Source organism: Etheostoma cragini, chromosome 18 (assembly GCF_013103735.1).
Source record: "Etheostoma cragini isolate CJK2018 chromosome 18, CSU_Ecrag_1.0, whole genome shotgun sequence".
NCBI lineage: Eukaryota > Metazoa > Chordata > Actinopteri > Perciformes > Percidae > Etheostoma > Etheostoma cragini.
In genome coordinates this window covers 10,513,180-10,539,794 of record NC_048424.1, presented here as the reverse complement: position 1 = coordinate 10,539,794, position 26,615 = coordinate 10,513,180, and the positions used below count along the sequence as shown (strand labels likewise).

The 26,615-nt window shown below is 41.7% G+C and overlaps 4 protein-coding genes across 5 annotated transcripts; 2 read left to right on the top strand and 2 right to left on the bottom strand.

The window, feature by feature from the left end:
- Positions 1 to 1,079: 1,079 nt before the first annotated feature.
- Positions 1,080 to 12,987, top strand: parp1 (poly (ADP-ribose) polymerase 1). 2 transcript variants are annotated; one of them, XM_034900150.1, is made up of 23 exons: positions 1,080 to 1,344; positions 2,409 to 2,571; positions 3,054 to 3,169; positions 3,307 to 3,521; positions 5,421 to 5,511; positions 5,614 to 5,730; positions 5,845 to 6,021; positions 6,356 to 6,518; positions 6,726 to 6,866; positions 6,981 to 7,217; positions 7,351 to 7,416; positions 7,500 to 7,632; positions 8,043 to 8,238; positions 8,315 to 8,443; positions 9,553 to 9,636; positions 9,928 to 10,050; positions 10,150 to 10,278; positions 10,411 to 10,509; positions 10,700 to 10,852; positions 11,021 to 11,148; positions 11,266 to 11,327; positions 11,547 to 11,661; positions 12,207 to 12,987. In XM_034900150.1, exons 1-23 carry the CDS (start codon positions 1,222 to 1,224, stop codon positions 12,286 to 12,288), a joined length of 3,042 nt encoding a protein of 1,013 aa, XP_034756041.1. In that variant the 5' UTR covers positions 1,080 to 1,221; the 3' UTR covers positions 12,289 to 12,987. The 2 variants fall into 2 exon arrangements, 1 of the variants encoding a protein (XP_034756041.1); XR_004660408.1 differs by lacking the exon at positions 12,207 to 12,987 and having other exon boundaries at positions 11,021 to 11,152; positions 11,547 to 11,565.
- On the bottom strand, positions 3,597 to 4,697 carry LOC117961506 (adenosine receptor A1-like). Its single transcript, XM_034900234.1, has one exon. The coding sequence runs from the start codon at positions 4,695 to 4,697 to the stop codon at positions 3,597 to 3,599; it is 1,101 nt and encodes a 366-aa protein (XP_034756125.1).
- A 625-nt stretch (positions 12,988 to 13,612) lies between the features above and the next one.
- Positions 13,613 to 21,887, top strand: lin9 (lin-9 DREAM MuvB core complex component). The gene is made up of 15 exons (XM_034900151.1): positions 13,613 to 13,693; positions 14,640 to 14,672; positions 15,241 to 15,332; positions 16,188 to 16,301; positions 16,647 to 16,777; positions 17,443 to 17,568; positions 17,754 to 17,911; positions 18,164 to 18,297; positions 18,443 to 18,571; positions 19,018 to 19,119; positions 19,213 to 19,293; positions 19,400 to 19,525; positions 19,722 to 19,904; positions 20,171 to 20,268; positions 20,928 to 21,887. Exons 1-15 carry the CDS (start codon positions 13,663 to 13,665, stop codon positions 21,031 to 21,033), a joined length of 1,644 nt encoding a protein of 547 aa, XP_034756042.1. The 5' UTR covers positions 13,613 to 13,662; the 3' UTR covers positions 21,034 to 21,887.
- A 22-nt stretch (positions 21,888 to 21,909) lies between these two features.
- Positions 21,910 to 23,961, bottom strand: mixl1 (Mix paired-like homeobox). Its single transcript, XM_034900152.1, has 4 exons — positions 23,516 to 23,961; positions 23,118 to 23,338; positions 22,848 to 22,974; positions 21,910 to 22,639 (listed from the first exon to the last, which is right to left on the bottom strand). Exons 1-4 carry the CDS (start codon positions 23,610 to 23,612, stop codon positions 22,065 to 22,067), a joined length of 1,020 nt encoding a protein of 339 aa, XP_034756043.1. The 5' UTR covers positions 23,613 to 23,961; the 3' UTR covers positions 21,910 to 22,064.
- Between the last annotated feature and the right edge of the window lie 2,654 nt (positions 23,962 to 26,615).

Genomic DNA, 26,615 nt, shown 5'->3' with positions numbered 1-26,615 from the left:
GAGGTCTGGGGGGGTCATAGTGTAGTAGCAGATCAGAAATGTATTTTGGACCTAAACCGTTAAGGGATTTATAAACTAAAAGCATATTTGTTGTCTAAAAACTTATAGATGATTTTAAATTGTGTTGTACTGTTAGTGATTTTTACATGACAGAGACCATCAATACATAGGCCTTAAAATTAAATACATTTATGTTTATGCAATGTCTGTGGTCTAATTTAGGTGTTCTTTTTTGTCAAGTGTTTTTCAAGGTCCAACTTAAGTTTTTCCTTTCAAAAATCATGTCAAGTAAAGTTTGGAGTCTCAAGTCTTCTATTCTAGCTAGTCTACATTTTTTTTTATGACTCAAGTCCAAGTTCTAAGTCCACAACGTGAGTAGTTAATGGATAGATAGGATAGGATGTGGAGGGTACAAATCCACATCTGGGACTGAATCCTTAGGACCTGCTGCCCAAATATAGCCTAGGCCAACACCTTCACTTTGTAGTTGCTGCTCCATCCATCTGGATAATTTACAACAGAGCTTTGGATACTCGGGTTTAGGAAACTCATTAAAGCCACGGTTGATTGTAAATTCTTAGATGTCTCTAATTCAGAGAGCCGCTGGTGCTCATGTGTTGATGTTAGAGTCTGATTATGGTCTGATACCTTTTTCTTCCCGATGCCGATTCTGATACCTGAACTTGCGTATTGGCCGATATAGAGTAGTCCTACTGATCTAATACCAGTATTACATATATTTTATTTTTTAAGTTGTAACAACTGTATTATACTATCCCTGTATGGATGTGTTATGATTTTGTTCTTTGTTGTCGGTCTTGCTGGATTAAACTCTCCAACAATGAATGCCACAGAACTTTATTTTATCATAGCCTAGTTTGACAGTCAGACATAATGGAAAAATAGCATAAATAAACTACTTTAACGTATATTTTCTTTAGGGTTTTATTAAGTGGTATTGGATATGTGTATAAACTCCAGGACTGTCTTCCTGATACCGACACCAGCGTTTTAGGCAGTACTGCAGGCGATACCGGTATCGGAATATCTCTAGTTTTGGTATCAGGAAACAGAGATAGAGTGAGAGCTCTTCGCTCATGTCTTCTCTCTACAGGCACGCGGGCTTTGCTTCTCTGTGCGTGATTGTTGTGGCTCCTCGACAGCCGGAGAAAGTTCGAGTCACAGTTTGTTCATTTTATTTCGCTGTCATATTAAATAAGCATGGCGGACTCTCAAGACGACAAGCTGTACAAAGCGGAATATGCCAAAAGCGGTCGTGCATCTTGCAAGAAATGCAAAGAAAACATAGCGAAAGACTCGCTGAGAATGGCCATCATGGTGCAGGTAATGTAACGTTGGCGACGTCATGAGGTAGTTCATCTGAAGAAACCTGGTCCGTTAGGTAGCTTACTACCAGCGTGCTAGCTGTTGGTTTAAGTTTGGTGGTTTATTCGGAGAATGAAGTGATTATTAATAACCTGACGGGAATAACAAATACGTAGTTTATAGTGGGGTTTTTCATTTGTGTTAGGTTAGGCCCTCGTTAGCATTTTAATGGCTGACAGTCCTGTTCACAAAGAGCCGCTGAGCCTTTCTTTACGTCGGGACTCTCTTAATGTTACAATTACGCATCATGCCGTTCATGAAAGCAATATTCACAGATATATCAGCTTCAGGTTGTGCTGAAGGGCAACAACTAAACAAACAATGTCGAGAGAGCATCTTCGTCAGAAAGCAAAATCACAACAACATTATTACCACAATGCAGTCTGCCTTCTGCCCCGCAGAGATTGAATCAACTAGAACCTTCTTCACTTCCCGTGGACTAGCTCCAGACTTTCAATCATTTGACGTTTTACTTTAAAGGCCAGTAAAGTAAGCAGGGGCCAAGGTTAATCACTTTATTGCTTATGACATTTATATAAAATGTCATATTTATTGTGTAAAACAATTCAGAGGAGTACTAACTCACTGATGTGAATATAATTCACATTTTATTCAAACAAGTAATTGTGTATCCTTCCCAAACTCTACACAGAAAATTTGCCACAAAAATGTAATTAACTAGAACAACTTTATCCAACCAGAGTAAGTCATTAGACATGAAGGACATTATGCAATAATATATATATGGTATATTCTTCTCACGTAAGGTTTGAAAATTTGAGTTTGTTTGCTTTTATAAGAAAATGTGTTTGTCATTTAGGACTATCATACCATATACAAAATAAACAATTTACCTTAAAAGTCCAGAAATTTCCATGAAAAATGTCCCAATTAAAGATTGACATATTCAGGTCTTTTCCACAGCTTGATCATCTCACATTCATGGCTGACGTTTGGAGGCTCCCATCCCATCTCACCACTGGGTTACTTTAAACATACTGTGTTTGTTATTTGTCCGGCAGTCACCTATGTTTGATGGGAAAGTCCCCCACTGGCACCACTTCTCTTGTTTCTGGCTGCGAGCAGCAGCTCAGTCCACGGCTGACATTGCTGGATATTCTGACCTCCGCTGGGATGACCAGGAGAAGGTGAAAAAGGCCATAGAAACTGGTGGTGTAACAGGAGGTTAGTATCCGACAGGTACCTCACTTGGTGTACGCAGTAATGGCTCGTTGAAACGTCACAGTTCCGCACACAACGTGTGCAAACTGTACACTCCCAGTGTGGCTGCATAAAGTTAATTTCATGTTATCTCAGGTCTCTGGCTCCTTATGAGCAGCTCACTGCATCTTTTCTTTTGAGGTTGGCAAACCGTGTATTACATTTATACATAGAGGAACTATGTTTTATTCAATGACAAGTACATGACCAGCAGCAACTCGGAGCAATTGTTTTTGCCTTTATTGCTGAAAAACCAGACTCAAAGAAATTAAATGAAACATCTCTGTATATTTTAGTATCTCACAGAGGTTTGACATATAATTGCTTCCTGGTCACCACGTTTGATGCTTCTGCAATATCTTAACAGTTACCGTCTTTGATGTGTTTAATGACTTGATTACTTTTTGTTGGCTTGGAAATAAAAACTGGATGACTTGTTCTTGTAGGAAAAGGGGACCAGAAGAGTGGAGCTAAAGGAGAGAAGACGCTAAATGACTTTGCGGTTGAATATGCCAAATCGAACCGGAGCACATGCAAAGGCTGTGATCAGAAAATAGAAAAGGTAAGCACCCACATTTAATTGCACACATGAAAACCGTTTAAATGTAACTCATGCTATCATTTTAATATGACATAAATATTAGATATCATGCATGAGTAGTTCCTTTGTGTTATCAAGTCTGTGATCCTCTCCTTCAGGATCAGATCCGTGTATCCAAGAAAACCGTGGACCCAGAGAAGCCCCAGCTGGGTCTTATCGACCGCTGGTACCACACTGCGTGTTTTGTGAGCCGTAGGGAGGAACTGGTTTTCAAGCCTGAATACAGCGCTGGCCAGCTAAAGGGTTTCAACGCACTACGGACAGAAGACAAGGAGGAACTCAAGAAGAGTCTCCCTGCTGTCAAAGCTGAAGGGTGAGACAAACGAGACAATATTATTTTGTGCAGGTTGTACTTTTAGGAGTTTGGAAGATACAGTGTTTGGGGATCTTAGCTGTGGTGCGCGTTTTGAACAGCCGCCCCCTCTCTATCATCCCCACTGGCTTCATTTGAAGCCTCTCTGTCTCCCAGCGTCCTGCAGCACATGAAAATTGCCTTAAAGGTGTCCCTGAAAGCTGTCATCGTGTATGCGTACAGGAAGGGGTTGACAGCAGAGTTTGCATGTGACAGGATGATGGCAGTGAGCAGCAGCTCCAGCGGCACAGGGCAGTGTGGGCAGAGGAGCAGGAAGCAGTTGACGATGTGGAGCGGGATCCAGCAGACTGTGAAGAGGAACAGAACCAGAAAAAGTGAAGTGGCCGTCTTCATTTCTCTGCGCATGCTCGCTGCCGCTCTCATCTGTCGCTCCCCTCTGCCACTTTGCTCGGATGCGATGCGCCTTACCTGCCGCTTGACCGTGACAAAAATTTGGGCATAGATGAGAAACATGATCACTAAGGGTGTCAGCACACAGACAAAGAAGTTGAAATAGACCATGTAGGTCATGTCCACCACCAAGACAAAGAAACAGTTTCCTGATTCAGGTGGTGTCTTATGCCAGCCCATCAGAGGCACAAGCCCGATGATAAAGGCCAGCAGCCACGTGGTCAGGATCACGAGCACGGCGTTGCGAGGCGTAATCAGGACCTGGTAGCGGAATGGCATGAAGATGGCCACGTATCGCTCCACAGCCACTGCCAGCAGGCTGAAGATGGAGCTCTGGGTGAACATTATCAAAACACTCAGCATGAGCAGACACAGGTAGAGGCTGTGACGTGGTAAACCAATGTCCGTCAGGATGGCACAGGGAATGGCAATCACGCCCACACAGATGTCAGCGACGGCGAGCGAGACCAGGAAGTAGTTGGTGACCGTATGTAATTTGCGGTTGAGGCCCACGGCAGCACATACCAGGATATTGCCGATTGTCGATAGAAAGGCAATGACGAGTTCGGCTGCCATGTACGCCACATTAGGGGAAATCACCAGGTCAGCAGGCAGGGGGGAAGGAAGAAAGGAGGTGGTATTGGAGGAGGAAGAAGTCAAGGAGTCTTGTAAAGGCTGCAGGAAAGGAGAAGTGTAGAGGGTCAACAGTGCAGTCGTGTCCTCCATGGTTCTCCCTACAGAACGAAATGAGATCGAAGTTAGAAGTCAAGCTTAATTGCTCAGTGCTTCGTTGGAGTACAAGAAAGCAGTAAAATTACTCACCAATCTACATCCGTATAGTTCTTTTTAAAACAGTGTTATTACTCAAGAACGGTATAACTCCCTTGTTGTTATTCTGACAGCAGCCAACCTGATACTGCACACACATTAAAATCTGGAGGGTGCTCATATATGGACTTCCCTTCTTCCCACTTGATTTCTGTAGTTGACTAATAAGGAATGTTTGTCCTGTTTTATTTTTAAATTTTGTTTTGCCCTCCAAAGGATCAGACAGAAACTGCTACTGGATGGTCATTAACTGATAGTGAAGTGTGTGCTGCTGTGTTTTTGGTCTCATGGGGAGGTTAATGAATATGTCTTGTCAGGGCAGGATAGATGATATCAGCAGCGACACCTGGGATTGCGGAGACGTGTGCGTGCGTGCGTGTGCGCGTGCTGATGTGGCCCTAATGCATTTGCCTAATGAATAAAGGTGTCAGACTCAGACTTGTTTTTTCCAGATCTCAATTTTGTTCCAGTGTCCCTTTTGGCCTAATTTAGGAAGTTAATTTGGATGTTTTTTCATTCGCCTTTTTTTTTTTTTTTTTTTGGTCCATTCTGAATTATTCAAAAAAACAAAACAACAAAGTTTTTAAGAAAACTATTTAGAATTTGTCTTTGCTCACACAGGAAGCGAAAGACTGATGAGGTCGATGGACCATCAAAGAAACAGAAGAAGGAGGAAGAGGCGGATCAGAAGAAGCTGGAGGAGCATTTGAAGGTACCTTTTTTATCATTGAATTTCCTATTTTGGAGTAAACAAAACATTTATTTTGGTGGCCATGTTTTTACTGTGTGGTTTGTTTTATTCGTTCATCTGCAGAACCAAAGCCAGCTGATTTGGGGAGTCAAAGACAAGCTGAAGAAATTTTGTTCAATCAACGACATGAAGGAGCTCCTGATTGCAAATGGCCAGGATGTTCCCTCTGGAGAATCAAATGTAAGAGGGCTTCATCTTACTGAACTCCCATTGTATTCAAAATGAAGTGGCATTGAAAGAAATCCATGCTGTCGGAGGTACTGTTCCAACATGTATGTGTTCTTTAATTGACAGGTGGTGGACTGCCTGGCCGACGGCATGGCTTTTGGTGCTCTTGAGGCCTGCAAGGAGTGCACAGGCCAGCTGGTGTTTAAGGGCGATGCTTATTACTGTACGGGGGACATCTCAGCCTGGACAAAGTGTGTGTTCAAAACCACAACACCCATACGCAAAGACTGGGTAATACCCAAGGTAGGTCATCTCATTTCAGGGCTCCTTTTGGTACTTTATAGGGTGGCAGTTTCCATGCTAAATCGCCACTTGTAGCCTTGAGAAGTATTCATGTCATTCTTATGCAATTTAAAAATTCCATATAGCAGCGGAGTTAGGGTTATTTATATATATATATATAGGTCTTGTTGATTATGTCCAGTCAACTATATAAAGAGTGTCCTTAAAGAGTGCTGTAGATAACATTGCAAGGTTGGTAAAATATTCATTCCGTCCATTCAAAGACCAAGAAAATGCCACACATTCTCAGCTCTCATAATTTATTATTTGGAATATTCTGGCTTGATCAATTTAGGAATTCCATGAAGTTCCTTTCTTGAAAAAATTCAAGTTTAAGCGACAGGACAGGGTTTACCCGAAGGAGGCTCCCACCCAAACCCTCACCGCGGCCAAAGCACAGCCCATGGCGACTGCTTCCAGTGCACCGACTGAGCAACTGCCAGAGGGAGCACCGGCAGGTTAGTCAAGGCAGTGACATGCTGCAAATATTTCCTTTCTTCTCTGCATGCCGAGCTTGGGATTTAATTCAAGTCATGCATCTAGATCTAAATAAACAGAAAACAAATTAAGACGCCATGGCCAATGTTCAAACTTTTCAAATACTTCCATAGAATGAAATTGTTTTAATGTTATAATTTTGTAATATCTGGGTTATTGTCCCATAGACAAACCTCTCACTGGTATGAAATTCTTGACTGTGGGGAAGCTGACGAAGAACAAGGATGATATGAAGGCGGCTGTAGAGGAGCTGGGTGGAAAGATTACCAGCACAGCCAATAAGGCCTCTCTCTGTCTCAGCACCAAGAGTGAGTAACCCTTCAAACAAATGTAGGATCGGCCAATATGTGGGCCAGTTGGGCCCTCAATGTGACCTTTCCAACTGGCTTCATCACACCTGCTTCCTCTTTGTGCTCTCACAGAGGAGGTGGAGAAGATGAGTAAGAAAATGGAAGAGGCAAGGGACGCTGGCGTGCGCGTGGTCTCCGAGGATTTCCTCACAGACATCAAGTCATCGGGTAAAGCCCTCCAGGAACTGGTTGCCCTGCATGCCATTTCACCCTGGGGTGCAGAGGTCAAAGTCGAGGCTCCAGCTCCATCTGCGGCCTCCAAATCTGGAGCGCTGGCTACCAAAAGCACAGGCAGGGTGAAGGAGGAAGGTAAAGGATAAATGATGCTGTTATTAATGCATGTGCTTATTTTTTTTTAGGGAGGGGGGTTGTCTAGACTTGTGTAATTGCATTGGACTCTTCTGGCGTATGTTTAGAACCAATTGCATCTACACTATTACAGGTGGTAGCAAATCTAAGAAGATGAAGCTCACAGTCAAAGGAGGAGCTGCTGTGGATCCAGATTCAGGTAGTCATGAGCGCCATGCATTGAAAACAATGTTCTTTCTGTTTTTTGTCTGGGGAGCTTGACTGATAATTTTGATTTCTAAGGTCTTGAGAACAGCGCTCATGTCCTGGAGCAGAGCGGGAAGATGTACAGTGCGACGCTGGGTCTCGTGGACATTGTCAGAGGAACTAACTCCTACTATAAATTACAGCTGCTGGAGGATGATGTACAGAAACGGTCGGTGTTGCAGAAAATCATTTCACTTAGTGGTGCAGAGGTTATTAAAATACTTTCAGGTCAGTTGTTGAGGCATTAAACAAACTTTAATTGTAACAACGCGTATATTTCACTTTATGGGGTGTCTGTGTGTGCTACCTGCTGTGTGTGTGTGTGTGTGTGTGTGTGTGTGTGTGTGTGTGTGTGTGTGTGTGTGTGTGTGTGTGTGTGTGTGTGTGTGTGTGTGTGTGTGTGTGTGTGTGTGTGTGTGTGTGTGTGTGTGTGTGTGTGTGTGTGTGTGTGTGTGTGTGTGTGTGTGTGTGTGTGTGTGTGTGTGTGTGTGTGTGTGTGTGTGTGTGTGTGTGTGTGTGTGTCCACCATTATTGCAGTAATTGTTAGAATAGTCCGATGTCTCTTTCATGTATGTCCAGGTACTGGGTGTTCAGGTCATGGGGCAGAGTGGGTACCACCATTGGTGGCAATAAGCTGGACAAGTTTCATGACAAAAACTCTGCCCTGGACAACTTCCTGGGTGTCTACAAAGAGAAGACCGGCAACGCCTGGAGCTCCTCCAACTTCACCAAATATCCCAATAAGTTCTACCCCCTGGAGATTGACTATGGACAGGTACACACATCAACACACATAACTAGAATGGAGATCTCCAACAGGTACAACAGTGTTAGTTTCTGTATCTTGTCAGGATGAGGAAGCGGTGAAGAGGCTGACAGCAACCGCCGGCACCAAGTCCAAGCTAGCCAAACCCGTCCAGGAGCTGATCAAGATGATCTTTGATGTAGAGAGCATGAAGAAGGCTATGGTGGAATTTGAGGTGAGACCCATTTCTTCACTTTTGGCTCGCAGGTTTCTCCATAGAGCTCCCCCTACAGCTTCAGAATAGATATTTGGCAGCTCCTATGTTTTGCTTGTGTCTGACTCCTCCCTCGGTCAGTCTGCCGTTTACTCTTTCTCTCTTCCTCCGACAAAGCTTTCCTAGCTTTCTGCTTCTTTTTGCCGGCTCAGCCATGATAATAGTGTGAAAGACTACATTGCTAATTTGTTTTTATAGCTAGTCGGTTCCTGAATCGGGGAGTGTAGGCCTATGGGTGGTTTGCCGTGAAGCAATTTGTTACATCGCGAGACCTGTTATCACGCAATACTTCCTGGCGCTGAGGCCAGCGGCTCCTTGGCCTAAAGGGTGGTTTTTCCACTCACAGGCACTAGGGGGCAGGAAGACGACCACCATTCAACCCTGAAAAAAATCATACAACCATTCCAATGACTCTGAAGCTGTTTATTCATCCATCCATCTTCATCCGCTTATCTGGTATTGGGTAGCGGGGGCAGCAGCTCCAGGAGGGGACCCCAAACTTCCCTTTTCCCGAGCCACATCAACCAGCTTCGACTGGGGAATCCCAGGGCGTTCTCAGGCCAGGTTGGAGATATAATCTCTCCACCTAGTCCTGGGTCTTACCCAGGGCCTCCTCCCAGCTGGACGTGCCTGTAACACCTCCCTAGGGAGGCGCCCAGAAACCATCTCAGGTGGCTCCTTTCGACGCGAAGGAGCAGCGGCTCTACTTCGAGCTCCTCTCGGATGACTGAGCTTCTCACCCGATCTCTAAGGGAGACGCCAGCCACCCTCGTGAGGAAACTCATTTCAGACGATCATACCCTGGATCTCGTTCTTTCAGACATGACCCAGCCTTCATGACCATAGGCGAGGGTAGGAACAAACACTGACCGGTAGATCTAGAGCTTTGCCTTCTGGCTCAGATCCACAAAACACATGTAGACTGGTTGGGCATAATCCCAGGATCCCTGCGAGAGTGAGAATCTGATCAGATCTGAAGCTGAGCAACATTTGATTTTTTTGTTTAAAAAATCATTGTGCATACAACTTTATAGTTTTATTATAGTTTATTTCTCCTTTCCTGTCTTCAGATTGACCTCCAGAAGATGCCCCTCGGAAAGCTGAGCAAGAGGCAGATCCAGAGCGCCTATGCTCTCCTCACTGAAGTCCAGCAGGTCAGCTACCGGCATCCCCCTCCAAAAGGGTTGTCTCAGGATTCCCCTTTCTATTAGGCTTTCTCCTTGTAGTACTGTGTGTGGTGCATTGCAACCCACTTTAACACATTTATTCAGTTTCTTTGGCAGTTTTCATTCAATTCAGTTAATGTCTGGTGATGATTTTGTGATGTAATTAGTAGTGCTTCTCTGCCAGTGGTTGGACCAGATATCTGTAGTACATGTTCTCCACTGACCATGCAATGATTTGTTAATAATTCTGACTATACTGGTCATTTTGTTTTATTAAAGGCTGTGTCAGAAAGTGCGTCTGAGGCCCACATCTTGGATCTCTCCAATCGCTTCTACACCCTGATACCTCACGACTTTGGGATGAAGAAACCCCCGCTGCTCAGCAGCCTGGACTACGTTCAAGTAAGGACACACTGTATCCTAATGTACAATTCTCTCTTGCTTTATAAATACTGCAGATGGAATATGTATGGATCTCATAATACATAAATCACCATTCAGGCTAAAGTTCAGATGTTGGACAACCTGTTGGACATTGAAGTGGCATACAGCCTGTTGAGAGGAGGGGCCCAGGACGATGAGAGTGATCCCATCGACATTAACTATGAGAAACTTAAAACCAAGATTGAGGTGAGGAGTGTAACTCCAATTTTCACTCTTTCATAGTTATGGACAGTGTGCAAGATTATGTATTAAGAACCGTCTTCAACATGGTCATTGTATTGAAAGATTACAGTATGTTATAAATATGTTATTTTACAGGTTGTTGACAAGACTACAGATGAGGCTAAGATCATTTTGGACTATGTTAAGAACACCCATGCTGCTACACACAACACTTACACACTGGAAGTGCAAGAGGCAAGTCATCTTTGGGAACAACAATGTTAACATGACAACCGTTTATTTAAAAACGTTGTTGCAAAGTCTTAAATTGGATAAACCTGTGTTTATAATTGTAACAATTTGTCAATTCTCCCATGTAACTTTGTTTAGCATGAATTGCCATCTCACCCTTTTTCCGGGCTTTTTTTTTTTTTCCATCTTCTAGATCTTTAAAATTGCTCGAGAGGGAGAGCGCCAACGGTACCGTCCCTTCGAGGAGCTACATAATCGCCAGCTACTGTGGCACGGTTCTCGCACCACCAACTACGCTGGTATCATGTCTCAGGGTCTTCGCATTGCCCCTCCGGAGGCCCCAGTGGTGCGTTTTTTGTTTGTGGTTAGGCTGAGTTCAAGTTTGTGGGGAACCATAATCTTCTCCTCTTTGTTCTTAACAGTGTAATACTTTCATAAATCTGTCATGTTTTCAGTGGCTTTTTCTCTTCTCCGGTCCTGTGTTACATTGACATTTTTGCTTCCTTTTTTCTAGACTGGTTACATGTTTGGCAAAGGAGTGTACTTTGCCGACATGGTGTCGAAGAGTGCAAACTACTGTCACACCTCCCAGTCAGACCCTGTAGGTCTCCTGCTGCTGGCTGAGGTTGCCCTTGGCAACGTGTACGTGACCGTCTCTGAATTAAAAAAAATTAAAAAATTAAACCTAAAAATCAACCTTTTCTTCTGCTTTAGAGATAAATGATGAATATATAAATTAATGTATTTTTTTTATTGCAGACATGAATTGAAGAAGGCGTCCCACATAATAAAAGTACCTAAGGGCAAGCACAGTGTTAAAGGTGAGAACACGTTATGGGTCGCTGCTCCTTTGATCTTGATTGTCCTGAATGTGCTGTTCTAGGGATATTTTGGAATGGACATAAATGCATAACTTGTTTTGTTGAGCACTGTAATTATTATGGTTGGACATATGCCAACTCAACTGCCTCTTGTTAATAATACATAGAGGTTTGGATTGTGTATTGCTTCAGTTTACTAACTAACTGATTTTCTTTCAGGTTTGGGTCGAACTGCTCCTGATCCAAGTGCATCGGTCACTCTAGACGGTGTGCAAGTGCCTTTGGGAAAAGGAGTCAACACTAACATTGATGACACAAGTCTCCTGTACAACGAGTATCCTTTAACACTGACCGCCTGGTTTTTGAATTTAATAATAGTTTTGCCCCCAAATGACTCCACATATTTCCTGCTTTGCCATGTCATTTATTATTCAATAGTCTGTAGAAAAGTGTCAAAGAACATATTGTTCTTGAAATTCAATAAACTTACTGATTTAGAATCCCTAATTTGTGAACGGGATTAATCTTGGATGGCATATGGAAAACTCTGTGGTATGTCGCAGCATAATTTACCTTTTAATTTTTAACCTCCTAATTGTGGAGTAAATCACTCTGAGGCACCAATGGATTGTAATACCTTGATGAAATAAGCTATTCTAACATAAACACAGAGATCCTTGACTTATGAATCTTTAAAGACAGTACACAAAAAACAGGACTTGAAACCTCTCAGTTTGGTGTTCAGAATTACTCTATTCGTTACGTCAATTCTTACCTCGGATCATCTATTTCTCTTCACTTCATGTCTGTACTTTATTTGAAATGTCCTCCCTGTTTATTATCTGTATAGTCTGTTTTCCTTAACCGCTGTTCCTCCAGGTATATCGTGTATGATGTGGCGCAGATAAACATGAAGTATCTCCTGAATGTCAAGTTTAACTACCAGACGTCCCTGTGGTGAGAGGGGCTCTGTCAGTGAAAACAAAGACCACTGTTGCCTCCAAACGCTGGGCTTCATTCAACATTTGGCAAAAGAGTGATCCTTTCCACAATTTACAGTGGTCATTTGAACTCTCTAGTCACTTTATTTCTTTTTTATCTGGTTTACTAGCTGGCAGCCTTTCATCTTCTTACTAATGCATTAGGTACTTAAATACCTACTTCAGAATTACTCATAGCTGCTCAGACACAGAAATCAAAGTTCAATGTAGTGGTTGAAGCGCAGTGCATACCATAGAAAGGTTTTGGTTTAGAACATCAGAAAATGTTTTTAGTTTTCTGTCTCACATGGTTATCTTGAATTTAAAAATAATCTTATTTCTTCATTCCTTAATAAACCCGTAGTTGATAAGGCTTAGCAGTGTACATTTAAAAGGAGTGAGTTGTGAACAACCAATCTGCAGACATACACAAACCAGGAACTACTCAGATGAAGATTTTGTGGACTCGTTTAAAATACTGGGTACTCAAGGTTTGACGTGTATATATTTGTTTTGTTTGTCTCTTAAGCTGTCTTCCTTCCAGAAAAGGAACAAAATATAAACGTGGTTTGTGTTTATGCAAAGTATTATGTAAGAGAAACAACTGACCGGTATGTGGCATCCTTTTTTCTTTTTCACGCTTACCTCAAATACAATAAAATGTTGTGTCTTCAAAATATTATACCTGCATTTCTGAGCAAATTATTTTCAACCACTGCATGTGCATCAATCTTAGATTAGATTTCAGTGTTGTTTTTCCCTTCAGCCCTTGGGCAGGTCACAGGTCAGATATTGATCAATTTTCCAGGAGCTAAAGGGAATCAGCAGGATGGAGCTTGAAGCTGGATCTTGTAGGACCTATTAGAAACCTCTCTGCATGTACGCAGAAATATTATCTACTAACAATTTCCCATTTGAAAGTGGCTGGTGTTATTTATGAAGGAGTTATTAAGAGTTGTTTTATACTGGATGAGGTTTTCTGGTGGTTAACTCAAGGTATAACAACTTTCACCTGAAGAAAACATATTCGACCCCTATCCCAACAATGGATGTGAGACAAAAATAAAATCTGTGGATTAAGTGAAGTGCTGTGTGAAACAATAAAGGGATGCCGAGTTCCTATCCTGACTACCAATTTTACCTATTATTCGGTTTTCCAGTAACATTTTGTTGGGAAAATTGAATTTATATTAAGTGAATATAAGTGTGTATATGCATATATATTACAAAGTGATTCTTAAACCATCGGTTTGATCAATTATAGGATTTTATTTCTCAAATCGCCCTCCACATAGTGTCCCGACCCAGAATGCATTTTGACAAGGTCTTTGAAAAAGCGGCGCGGCTAATTCAAGATGGCGGAGATGGACCAGCTGTTAGACGAGAGTGAGTAACAACTCAAATTCATGGAGTTTTGCATTGTAAACACACAGCGGTCCTATAGTAATACAATAAATATTTGGCAATAGACTGCCATAGTTTTCCATGTAATGAATGCCGTAAGTTTAGGGCAGAGTTTATAAAGTCATCTTTAGACGCAAAGAAATACCGGTCTGTCCAAGTCAGCTAACGCCTGTTAGCATTAGAGGCTAACCATGGCTAATGATGCAGTTGAGCAAGTTACTTTAGCCCAACTGGGTAAACAAATAGCTTAGCTAAGAGCTAACGTCTGCTAGCGTTAGATCGTAAGCAGCAACAACAAAAGGACTACCATAAAGCCTCTATAACCAAAGTAAACACGCTAGCTACTAGCTATCTGGTTTGGCTGTCATAGTTTTGTCAGTCCTTCCTTATAACGTTATTTAATTTAACGTTCGTTAGCGCTGGTTAACGTTACGTGGTAAAGCGTTTTGTAGCGGGTTAACAAGCTGGTGAAGGGAATATACACACGTTATTTGGCTAATAACAGCTGAAACTGTAATTCCAGTCGATGTGAATGTAGTGCATGTAATGTTGACTAAATATAATCTACTGGTTGTAGCGTTAACATAGTGTAACGTTAGCCTGTTTAACGTTAGCTCATTTCGTTGAAATGGTCAGTCCAGCTGATGTTATGCCCGTCGCCTGACAGCTCATATCGGGGTTAAGGCCTAACTGACTGCGCTAGCTATAACGTTGTTATATAACTTCAGTTACCCTGCCCTACACTGTTTAAAGGACAGTCTCATAGACAATCTGCAGACATTTTCTTTAATAGCTCAAATAAATGTATCATTAACTTAATACTAAAGAGCATGGCCTAGCTGCCTTTTTCATCGCAGTGACATGTTTAGTAAAATATTTACAGTATTTTATAGTTAATTGATGTAGACCAATATTTCTTCTTTCTCAGGCTCCTCGGCAGAGGCACTAGTCAGTCTCAAAGGTATGTTGGCAGTATCTTTATTTGTTTTTCTGTTTCTGTTCTTGGCACTGTGTAATTGTATTGAGAGCTACTGAAAGCTGAACTCAAATTCCTTCTATACCTAAACATTCTTGGTCAATGAAGATTGTTTGAATTCTGATTGGATATTGTCTGCATGTGTATTAGCTGACACATGTCAAAGGTTTCATGACTTCAGGAATCGAATGCTCTGGATTAGACGTCTTGATGATTTGCAATAATGACAAGTTTCAGTGACAACCTACACTGTCTTAGATTTGTTGCTGATGCAGTCTAAGATACAGTGGAGTAAAGTGTCCTGTACATGCTTCCACTGCAGTTTAGTCCCCACATTGGCAAATATAAAAAGGTGGTAAGACCTGTAAGACAATTATCTATTCCAGTATTGCTTGTAAGTGGAAGCGTCATTTACAACTTCTGTAATTTTAAAATCCTTTTCCAGTATGACATCTGATAAAGAGGAAGTCTCACTGGGGTCTTTTATCTGGTGTCCTTACGCTATTTTGAATACATGCATTAGTTTTCATTTTTGTTTTGTTTTTGTTTACAGAAGGCAGTTTGTCCAACACTCTGAATGAAAAGAACAGCTTCCCAAGAGCTCACAACACCAGGGGACGACATTCCTCCCTCACAATGGACACAGTAAGAGACGTGGTGTTAGTTTGTCAATTCTAAAACTTGTGAAGAGAAGGCAATAGAGGAGCTTCTGTTATAAAGTTAATTAATACAATGTGATAAATTGCAATGCAAAATTACCGTACTGGAATCAACACCATTTCAGACATTGTCTACATTAAAATTGCAAGAGAAAATTACTAACGGCACTCTAAGTAGTATTTGCTGGGTTAATGTATTGAATTGCATAATATTGTAAATTGCTTTAATTGCTTTTACAAGAGAGACCTGTCACAAATGGCGTATTGGCACAAAAACCTAGGACCTGAGACGCATGATTGTCAGTGTGACTGTTTAAAAGAGGTTTAGTCTTCAGATATGAAAAGTTGAATAACAGTGCCTCTTACTCAGTAATTAAGGGGTTGTTTAATATGAAAGTATTGTAGATTTTGATGGACGCAGTTAAGGGTTTTCTGAATAGGTATTGCTTTATAAGTCCAGTCACACATCACACTGGTGTGATGTGGAAATACGGGATTTGAAGGGATGTGCTTTCCACATGTAACTGGTCTGTATGTCTAGTTCAATCTGTCGTAGTTGGCAGTATTTCTGAATGGCGGTGGCAGTTTGGGACCCCTCTGGAAACACTTGTCCCAGCCTTTAGGAGAAGTTATAGAAAATACTTTGTTGGATAATTTCATCTCACCAGAAAACAACAGATTTTCTTTTTGTCCTACTGTACAAAAAAATCACTTTATTAAAAGTTACACCTTTCCTACACCAACTAATGCACACTAATATTTAAGCCTGAAATGAAAAGGCTTTTATTCACTGAGCATGATTGGCACTATTACTAACACCTGTCCACATTTTTCCTTCCAGCCCACACGGAGCTCAAAGAGGAGCCGTTTGTTTCGAGAGGAGGACGAGTCGCCACAGCAGCGTCTCCCGTCCAGATCCCCTCGGAGGAGCCAGAGGGTCAGCACCACACCACAGGTAAACACTACACACCATGAAAGTGACTCATAGTGAGTAGAAGCCCTTCCTTCGGTCTTCGCTTGTCTGTGAGCCTACTTGTGCTGCAGCATTTATTTTACTATTGCATGTGTATACCTTGGCTCAATCTAGCACACACAACAGTAATGTCTTGTTATTTTAGCCTACATTAGAAAAAGAAGAAAGAGCCCATGACTGGTCCAAATTTGGCTATTTAATTATATTCTTGATTCAGTCATTTACCAGTCAACTTTTTCTTGTCAAAGAAGATGCCAGTTGTGAACATAGCCTTAAGAGTTCATTTTATTGTTTGTGGAATGACTGTTTTAATGTTTTGCTCTACAGAAATGTTCTAATGTGGTGACACCAGATAAGAAGGCATCCCAGAAAATAGGCCTGAGATTAAGAAACCTCCTCAAGCTACCCAAAGCTCACAAATGGTGCATCTATGAATGGTTCTATTCCAATATTGACAGGTAAATTCTCACTTTCCCCTTCTGAAATTCTGATTAATTGTAATCAATTCAGAGATGATTTAACAGCGTTTGATCTTTTTGATCACCTGTAATTACTTTGAGCTTTGAACAGCTTTGAGACCAAGACGATGTATAAGCAGAAAATAGGCATTTATTTACAAAAACAATACTGAGGAACAGAGAACGTGAATGTAGATAATCACTTATAAATGGGTGTGTGGGAATGTCTTTAGCATCCAAAACCATAATGACAGCTGCGGTAAAGGAAGAGAGACAGAAGGGGGGAGGGGGGCGGAAGGTGAGGTGAGGAGCTTTTTTAGCCAGAACAGCGGCGGCCCAGGTATGGCTCACGAAGATAACGTCAACCTTCCGCCTTCACACTGATCCTGTAAGGCAAATGAGAGCCAGCATACAAAAGACACAGGGACACCGAGTGGAGCAGAGGGGTTGTCACAAAGGTTAGCGGAAACGTTATTGACAGGACAGCTGAAGAAATAAAAGAGGAGAGAGGGGAGGGGGAATAACATGCAGCAAAGGGCCGCCGGTCAGAGTGCATCGAGGAGTAAACCTCTATATATGGGCGCCCGCTCTACCAACTGAGCTATCCCGGTGCCCTTGTAGGACAATGTTGTGTTAACTATGTTGTGTCTTATTTTATTTTACAGACCTCTCTTTGAGGGTGACAATGAATTCTGCCTGTGTCTCAAGGAGTCTTTCCCCAACCTAAAAACAAGAAAGTTGACGAGGGTTGAGTGGGGAACAATCAGGAGACTGATGGGAAAACCAAGACGGTATGCTGCGGCCTTTAAGCTTTGTGCCACTACACACCATTTTCATTTTCATTTTCATTCATCTTTGTTCATGTGAAAATTTGACACGTATCTGAAATTGTTTTTGCGCTGACATTTTGATAACCCTGTTCCCTCAAAAGACTTGAAATAACTGTCACAGCGCAATGCCTGGTTGTCCCGTTTAGGTGTTCATCTGCCTTCTTTGCTGAGGAGCGGACGGCGCTGAGGCAGAAGAGGCAGAAGATGCGCCTGCTGCAGCAAAGAAAACTGTCTGACGTGTCAAACTGCAAAGACCTGCCGGATGAAATCCCTCTGCCGCTCATCATAGGAACCAAAGTCACGGGTTAGAGGACAGAAATTAACACGCACCACTGTCACCAGTTACAATAGCAAGACAGCTCTCGTTAAAGGTTCTGTTGTTGTTGTTGTTGTTATTATTATTGCAATGAAATGAACAAACTAAAAATAACTTGTCAAATCTAAAATATGGGTACCATTGATCCTCGACTGAAAAACAAGTAACTAGAGTAAGCCTGCTAATACATTACCAGTACGCATTTGGATTGTGTTAGTTTATTTTCTTTTTGTGCCACAGCTCGACTCCGAGGCGTCCATGATGGGTTGTTCACAGGGCAGATCGATGCGGTGGACACCAGTGCTGCCACCTATCGTGTCACCTTTGACCGCACAGGCCTGGGAACACACACTGTGCCTGACTACGAAGTTCTGGTAAGAATGACGTTTTGGCTTTCAGCTTCACTCTAGGTGTGTTTGCGGTTAGACACGTATCACAAAAAAATGTAAATACTAAAATGAACAATAGCGAAAGGATACTTTCCTAGATACCAAAGGAATTTGCTAACCTGTCTTCCAGAGCAATGAGCCCAATGAGACCATGCCCATTTCAGCCTTTGCCCAGAAGCATCGGATATCACGCTACATGCAGAACCTTGTGACTCCGCCTAGAGGGCCGTACCCGTCCGCCACCACTCCTGTCCTCATGGTACCGTAAATCTACATCTAATGACCGTTAAACATGTGCTGCGTCATCACTCTAGTGTCTCAGTTAATGTCAATGATATGTGCTAAGCTGGTTTAAATCTGCTTTGGCTGTGAGAATGTTAATCTACTGCAACAGATACGTTGGCAGGCAGCCAATATATCTGAGATGATTTTGGTCAACATATCTTGGACAAGCAGGCTTTAAATGTATATTTAGATATGATAGTCAGTGTTGGGATTTACTGTATAAGGACAGTTCCAGCATTGTCACGCTGAGTCAAGTCAGTTTTATCAACAATAATATTTAGAAACCTAAATATATTGTCATCTTTTGGGATTCAGTTTGACCTTTCATTCTTAAGAAAACAAATAATCATAATGCAACTCTTCTTGAATCTTCTTTTTAATATATATAATATATATATATATATATATCTCAATCAACAGGACAATGACCCTCTTATCAACCAGTCACCATGGAGGAACAAACTGCCTGGTGCTGAGGGAGATACTCTGGGAGGATTTCCTGTCAAGTTCCTTGTCCAAGTGGTAAATAACTTCTGTTAAATGGAATACTAAAATCTGACATCCTAAACCTTTGTGACACGTTGCTTTAATAAATGTGTTGTCTTATATGACTAGACAAGGCTGTCCAAGATCCTCATGATCAAGAAAGAGCACATCAAGCACTTGAAAGAAATGAACACCGAGGCAGAGAAACTGGTACAATCATCATGATAACAATTGAAAAAAAAAGATGCTTCAAACCCTATTAAATATGTTCTGAGATGCATACATCAAGCCTAACTAAAACTTTGATTGTGTTCAGAAGTCGTACTCGATGCCTATTGACCTGGACTTCCAGAAGCGATATGCTACCACGGTGCTTGAGCTTGAACAGCTCAATAAAGATCTCAACAAGGTGCTTCACGAAGTTCAGCAGTTCTGCTGTGATGTAAGTCAATAGATCCATTCAAGTCCAATCACTAACCATTCCTCCTGAAGTTAAGTACAGGAAAGGATGCTTAACTGTCGCATGTCATGCCCAGTTCTGTTATTGTTACCATCTCATAGTCATAGTAGAATAATCTGAAGAAGAAAAAACAAAACAATGCCTTGTTTAAAATGTGAAACGCCACGTGTCCATCCAGCTGGCTCCAGATCAGGGCATGGTTCCCGCCGACCATCCCACAGAGCTGCGGCGGCGTTGTGAAGACGAGGCCCAGCAGATGGTGCAGGTGAGCAACTCGCTGAAGGACGGACAGCAGATTGTGACGAACCCCAGCCTCACGCTCCTCATCTCCCGCCTCACCGCTCTGCTGCTCCAGATCAAGGTAGAGGAGGCTGCTGTCTGATTTCTTTACTGCTCAAAACATTTTCTATGGTATTATCACATGTACATGTACAACGCTAACAATGGGTTGTTGCATATTTACGGAATTTATGGCAGAGAGGGCAATCACAAATTTGGCTGCAACACCAGAGAAGCCTGTTGTAGACTCTCTTTAACAGCATTTGTATGTACACTGAACAATCTCTAACCAATTGACCAAACCTTTCATAACCTGTTTATTAATACATTTTGCCTGTTTTGTTCCAGTGTCTGGCAGATAGAAGAGATCTGAATTCTTTTGAGTTTAAATCTCTAACTGACTCCCTTAATGACATCAAGGCATCAATTGATCCCTCCAACCTCAGGTAAAAAAGTCCCTGTAGCGTTTCTAACTACGCCTCCTTACCCCGATCTTCCACTGGGTGCGTCTTTGCTGCGTTCCGGTTTTGTTCCGACCTACGCCACGCGCCATACCCCGACGGGAACGTCTTAGAAGAGGAGCGTCTTGCTGCCCGACTCAGATTAAGCTAGTTAACCTTCCACTCATACTCCTGCAATTAAACTTGATGTCTCGTCTTTTCTGGCGTTTTCCTTTTTTAAAAAGATGTTGTAAAGCAGACGTATATAATATTGGGGGTGTTTTGGTGAATTGACTGGATACTCTCGCTGCTACACTGCTACCTGGCCGCCTATCCAAACGCCCCGCAGCTTGCGTGAAAATAGACCTGGCGCGTATCTTTAGCGGAGCGGTGAGCCACTTTACGCACGTTTCTGGGACTCACCGCAGCGCGGCTGCTAGATTATTAAGCATTGATTTAAGTGGACACAGACGCGCCCGGTGGAAAACGGAGGTAGAACTCACTACACAATGGTGAATTGCATAGTTTAGAGTTTTCTATCTATGTCAATGGCATGCATAAATAATTAAACATGTTCTTTTCTTTATTATCCATATCCATGTCATCATTCAGTCAGTCTGAAGTTCTGAACATTTCTCATACTATTGTCTTTTCTGTGTTTCCAGTTGCTTCCAGAATAATGTTGAGATCCATGTGGCTCACATCCAGAGTGGCCTCAGTCAGCTGGGCAATCTGCATGCGTTCTCGGCCAACAACACCAATGCGGTCTGAGTGCCTGCATCATCCGCTCCATTCATATCGTCTGTTGGGCTGGTGCTTTCACCTGAACTGATACAAAGACTGCAAACACAAAAAAAACTTATGTGGATGTGGACCACCACCATGCAATCTGAATATGGATGAGTTCTGCCTCAGACTCCCCTTTGTGCTGAAGGAAGGAAGGATGTCATAAGTATTTTATATTTTATTGTATGAAAATGTTAGTGCACCCAACTGAACACAAAATCTGAAAGAGCTTTAGCTATTGCCACAGATCCACATCTTGAGACTCTCAATAGTTATTTATTGGTTCCATGTGCCAAAACATTGATTCTTACAGTTTTTATAGTCCATATTTATTTATTTTTGAGTAGGCGTGTATGGTTATGAGACAATATTTTGCTATTTCTAAAGTTCCCCCCTGTAAGTGTTGTGTTCTGTTGCTCTATTAATGGTATGAACAGGGAGGCTAAAGAATGTTTTATAAAATTGTTTATTGTAGATAATTGTACAATATCTCTGATTATTAGGACTATTGTCAACATTTCTGTTGTGTATTCAGAAATGGCTTTTGTAATTTTGTGTGCACTGAAAAAGAGATTTTTGGTATTTTTATAAAGGAGAACTCTGGCGTTTTGATGCCTTTTTACTCCTTAAGGTGATTTAAGCATTTCCATATCCGGCATGGCTGTTGATGCAACCCCCACACTAAGCCGGCGTCACTGATGTAAGGCCGGAAAATTTACGTCAGTCATTTCCTAGAGAATCTCCTTTTCCAGTTTTGTAAAGTTGTATATGAGAGTGCCCCAGGGCAATTGTATATAAATGTTTCCGTCTTTTTATATTAAACATAATATTGCAAAGCAGTGTTTGGTTTTAAGTCTTTATTAACATACATAGCCAATCCAGGTTTTTTCTTTTTACAATCAACAGTTTTATTACTATTTTACAATAAATACAAATTCTCCTTTTACGCCAACAAACAACTGAATTCTGCCTCTCATGATACATGTAGCTGGCTTTTTATCAGCTCTAACAATACATCACATAAAGCCACCAAAGCCAGCCATGGCCTCGTTTTCCCAGTCAGAGTCTGAGTCAGTGAAGTCCTGTGTCTCAGTGGCATGGATCGGGGAGAAGTGCCTGAACCTGTCCCCTGTCCCTCTCACGTGTTGATACTGCATGTGGCATCCATTATCCTTGGGTGATGACCTGCTGAAGTTATTCTGGGTGGGGATGGGAGGAATCACAACTTTCATTTCTGGTCCAATGGTCTTGTTAGGTGGGAAGTTGTCATATTCCACCAGAACCTTTGGACTCTGGTCGCCGGTTACCTGGGCTTCCATCTTGGGAGGATGCTCGTTCTCCTTGGGGTAGAGATGGACGTTACAGCACGGGACATTAACGCTCAGCTCACGTCGCTGCATCTGCTCTGGCTTTACTCTGGTTCCGTCCTCATAGATGCAGGAGACAGACGTGTGTTCGTAGCTGCTGGGATTGATGGGCATGCTGGTTCTGTGAGTTTCATCCGGGGTTTGGTGCATTGTAGGTCGGAAACTGTCCTCCAGTCCAAAACCTCCTATCCTGTGTGCCTCGGCTCCATGATTGCTGTCATACACTTAAAGAGATAAAGAGTGAAGCATTTAGTTAAATGTTTTACATTGCTCTTTCACTTATTCCCTACCCTGGAGAGATGACTAAATTATAAAACTACATATGTCAACTTAGGCAAATTCAAGTGTATCAAGAGAGCTATTTCGGTAGCAAATTACCATTTTCATTATGTAATGTAACTTGAAGGACATTAATCTGTGACTTATAATTACCCCTCTCTGGGCCCATCCGGCTCTGGAGCTGGCTGAAGGGGCCAGCTGCTGGCGGGTTTGAGGCCTTCATGGCCACCGAGGAGCCAACTTGGCGACGAGACTTGGCCCTTCTGTTTTGAAACCACACCTGAAATTTAAAGGTGGACAGAAAACGTGAGGACAGTTTACAATTGATGTGTTTGTGTGATGATATTGTTTTGTTTTTAACAAATTTGGCCTATTAAAAAAACATCCCACACTCTTGGCTTTATCACATAAACTAGACATTACCTGAATTCTGGACTCCGGTAGCCCGGTCAGGGCCTCCAGTCTCTCTCGCAGGTAAATGTCGGGATATTTAGTGTCTGAGTAAACTTTCTCCAGCACCTCGATTTGCTGCTGGGTAAAGTTGGTCCTCTTTCTCCTGTGGGTCAGTATTGCCACACATTTCTCCGCCCTCGGGACTGAGTTTGCAGGGTTGAAGTAGTTTTGAACATCTGAGGCACCATAATCTGAAAGACAAACGTCCAGAATGTTAAATTAATGACGTTACATAGAGCTACTGTAAGTAACATAGTGGACAACAGAACCGGCAGTGAAGTCGCTATTTCCTGCGACCAGCGGTGCAGGCTAGGCCTACTTCAGGCTCCAGTTTGTCCCAAAGGACACTCGGGCTGCCAGCCTCCTACCTGAGTTCACCAAGCCATTTATCTGCAGAGGTCCCTCGTGATACATCTGGAAATGATTCAGCTCCCCGACGCGGATATTCCCATGGACCGAAGACATGTCCCTCGACGTCTTATTCCCAGCGAGTGAGTTTAAGACCTGTGTTGCTTCTCGCCGGGGTTTTAAATCCCCCCGCGATCAAAGGTGACGCGGCCTGTACGTGTGAATGGGGCACCCATCGGTGCCGGCTGGCACTGCAGCGGCCGCACGGTTCAGACGTCTGCAGGCCGCTGGAGGTGTGAGGCACCACACCTGGGACGGTGGAGCGGCCGCGGGTCTCTTTAAAGGGGCTTTAATGGAATCTGCATGCTCAATACACATCGGCAGGGAAAACATTTACCCGCTTTGGAATGGATGAAGCAATAACGGACCTTCAGTCTTCAAAGACAGGCAGTCGGAAACGGCAATTTCCTCCACGGTGGTTGGAGACTCACAAGGGATGCAGCTTGTTGCTTGATAACCGAAGTTAATGCATTTAAAAAAAAAAAATACATTGTCCACTGTCAAGAAGATCACTAGTCTAGGAGCGTATTAGATGTTTCAGCTGTAACCCTAGTTGGGTTTCTGTGAATAACATCACAGAGTACGGTCTAGACCTGTTTTTTTAAGAAAAGCGCAATGATATAATGTTGTGATTTGGCGCTATATAAATCAAATTGAACCTATATAGCCTAATAATCTCCAGACAAAGTTCTGATATTTTTTTGCAAATAATATACATATTATAATATAAACAGTGTAGAAGCCATTTGACAAGACTAGGTTGCTAAGTGGCCAGTTTCCTATGCTCAAACATCAGGTATATGTGTAGGCTAGATAAAAATAGATGATACAGAGTATTTATATTGAGTATATTTTATTAGTATAGCAGGGATAAACAAAACAAAAATTGCATGTTTTTTTAAATAATGTAAAAGATGTGTAATTCAAAATGCATTTAATTCCTGTATTCTGACTGGGACTCTATGATTACAAGGTTGTACGTTTGTTTGGGGATAGTGTTTTTCCTTTAGGCTTAAATGTCCAAGAATATAAGTTTACGTTTTATAAATATTCAGGTCTTTAAAGGTCTGCTCCTCCACATTGATGTATGTAGGGTATTATGCTTCCTGTCCCCTTCAGTAGCAACAAAGTCCATCTCAATACACAAACCTTAGTTCAAAAGTATTCTGGAGTGGGCACTTGTTATTGAATGGGTCACCTTCATTTGATTCTCAGGGGATCAAGTCAAGAGGTCAGGTAGCGCCACAGACGGACTAATTTGTTCACACATATTTGGACAACAGGGAGCTTTAATGGTTACATGTACAATTAATAACAGTCCAAGCTTATTTCTCATGTCAGAGTGAATCTTTACTTGGGTAAGTAGGTTCAATTTCATGCATATATATTTAATTACTTTGGGTGTGGGGTGACATGATTGCAGAATAAAGTGATTGCCATACTTTTTACTTCATCCTCAATCCTATGATTTATGGGATCCATCTGTAACTGGTTTAAGTCACTGTAGAATAGATTGTGTGAGTCTAAGTCAGTATTATGCTTCTAAAAGAGATGTTGCATGGAGGAAAAACGTTTTCTCTGGTTATTTTCTTGTCTATCTCTGTGGGAAAATTACCTGACAGCCATTGTGTTATTTCCCATCCACAGCACTTATTGATCTCTGCATTTTGACACATACAGCGTTGTTCAGGTAGGACGTGCTTGCCGGTAAAGACATTCACAGTTCGCAGGGTTGCTTTGTCTGAGAGCCCTAATTGGGTATTGCCTGTGTGCACAGACCAGATTGCTATGCTAAAATCAGGCTGTTGAAGTTCCTGATCTTTTGTAACGGACAATGCCAATGTTTTCTGAGAGCTGGAATGAACAGTATATGCCTAGTAGTCAGCGGCGGCCAGAAAGCTCTTCAGCCATGCCCACTAAAAAATATGAATTCAGCATTGCCGTAATGCACTTTTGCTTTTAGTGTTTGTATTTAATCCTAATTTATAGCTTGGCAGCCCACAATAGGTCAATTACTTTTAATTTAGGTTAAAAGAATGCAGTTCTACGTTGATCCATGCTGGAATGGGGTATTGTTGTTAATGGACTGCACTTTCAAACATCAAACAGTAAATAAAACGTTGGGATGATCTACTGGCCATTTCCAGTTAGAAGCTGACTCTGCAGACACAAACAAAAGCATGTTCACACCTTTAATGTCTGACCACTGTTTAATCCACAGTTTGCAGACAGACAGGTAAGTCATCCCCACAAGTTTGCAGGTATGTGTTAAAATGCCAGCTGTTTATGGGCCTTTGTTATGAGTTGTGTATTTGAGGGACATTTTAGTACACATATAGTTTCAGACATGTGGGCTCAGTGTAAAGGTGTTTTAATATTATCCCAAAAAGTAGTGAGTGTGATGATTGTGGTTGTGTGTACACATCTTCCAAGCACAGAAGTGTGAACGTTACTTCAATAAAGTAAATAATGTTATATTAGAGCTGGTGTAATAAATCATCCGACTGATACATCTAAAATTCTTATTGCAGATAAATTGCCATTGGTTTAACAAGAAATGTCAGTAACTTCCGAAAAAGTCCTGAGGTCATTCCAGAACAATGTCTCTATTTCTTAGTTTTGTCCACTAGAGAGCACTGACCATACAGTTTTTCTGCTTTAATAATCTAATTTAATGCATCCTTATTTTTTTTGGATTTCATTAAACAGGACTGCCAGCCAATATATTGCTATCATATTTAAATATCTCAAATATTTACAATGTAATGCTATGATTAATATTTACAATAGAAAAAAATGAAATCTTCCATCCCCATCCATTCCACTAAATTATAGCCAAGATAAGTTTTAAAGCACAAATTACTTTTCCAACGAATTCACTACACTAATTTGTGTAAAATGAAAATGTATAGAACATAATATCATATCCATATCATCCAGACATATAATTGTACATGTATTTTATATTATTTTTTGTAGTTTTGTCATGTATTCTATGTTTAATCTTTCACCTTCAATTTTTCCTGGTAGACAAATAAACATAAGCTAATTCAAAAGATA

What these genes read in the sequence shown, in the direction of transcription:
- parp1 (XM_034900150.1), top strand. Translation starts at nt 1,222, where the DNA reads ATGGCGGACTCTCAAGACGACAAGCTGTACAAAGCGGAATATGCCAAA. An exon ending in GTGATCAGAAAATAGAAAAG is followed by an intron (nt 3,170 to 3,306) that starts GTAAGCACCCAC and finishes CCTCTCCTTCAG; the next exon opens with GATCAGATCCGTGTATCCAA. An exon ending in GAGGTTGCCCTTGGCAACGT is followed by an intron (nt 11,149 to 11,265) that starts GTACGTGACCGT and finishes TTTTTATTGCAG; the next exon opens with ACATGAATTGAAGAAGGCGT.
- LOC117961506 (XM_034900234.1), bottom strand. Translation starts at nt 4,697, where the DNA reads ATGGAGGACACGACTGCACTGTTGACCCTCTACACTTCTCCTTTCCTG.
- lin9 (XM_034900151.1), top strand. Translation starts at nt 13,663, where the DNA reads ATGGCGGAGATGGACCAGCTGTTAGACGAGA. An exon ending in GGCACTAGTCAGTCTCAAAG is followed by an intron (nt 14,673 to 15,240) that starts GTATGTTGGCAG and finishes TTTTGTTTACAG; the next exon opens with AAGGCAGTTTGTCCAACACT. An exon ending in CCTCCCTCACAATGGACACA is followed by an intron (nt 15,333 to 16,187) that starts GTAAGAGACGTG and finishes TTTTCCTTCCAG; the next exon opens with CCCACACGGAGCTCAAAGAG.
- mixl1 (XM_034900152.1), bottom strand. Translation starts at nt 23,612, where the DNA reads ATGTCTTCGGTCCATGGGAATATCCGCGTCGGGGAGCTGAATCATTTC. An exon ending in TACCGGAGTCCAGAATTCAG is followed by an intron (nt 22,975 to 23,117) that starts GTAATGTCTAGT and finishes TTTAAATTTCAG; the next exon opens with GTGTGGTTTCAAAACAGAAG. An exon ending in CCGGATGGGCCCAGAGAGGG is followed by an intron (nt 22,640 to 22,847) that starts GTAATTATAAGT and finishes TATCTCTTTAAG; the next exon opens with TGTATGACAGCAATCATGGA.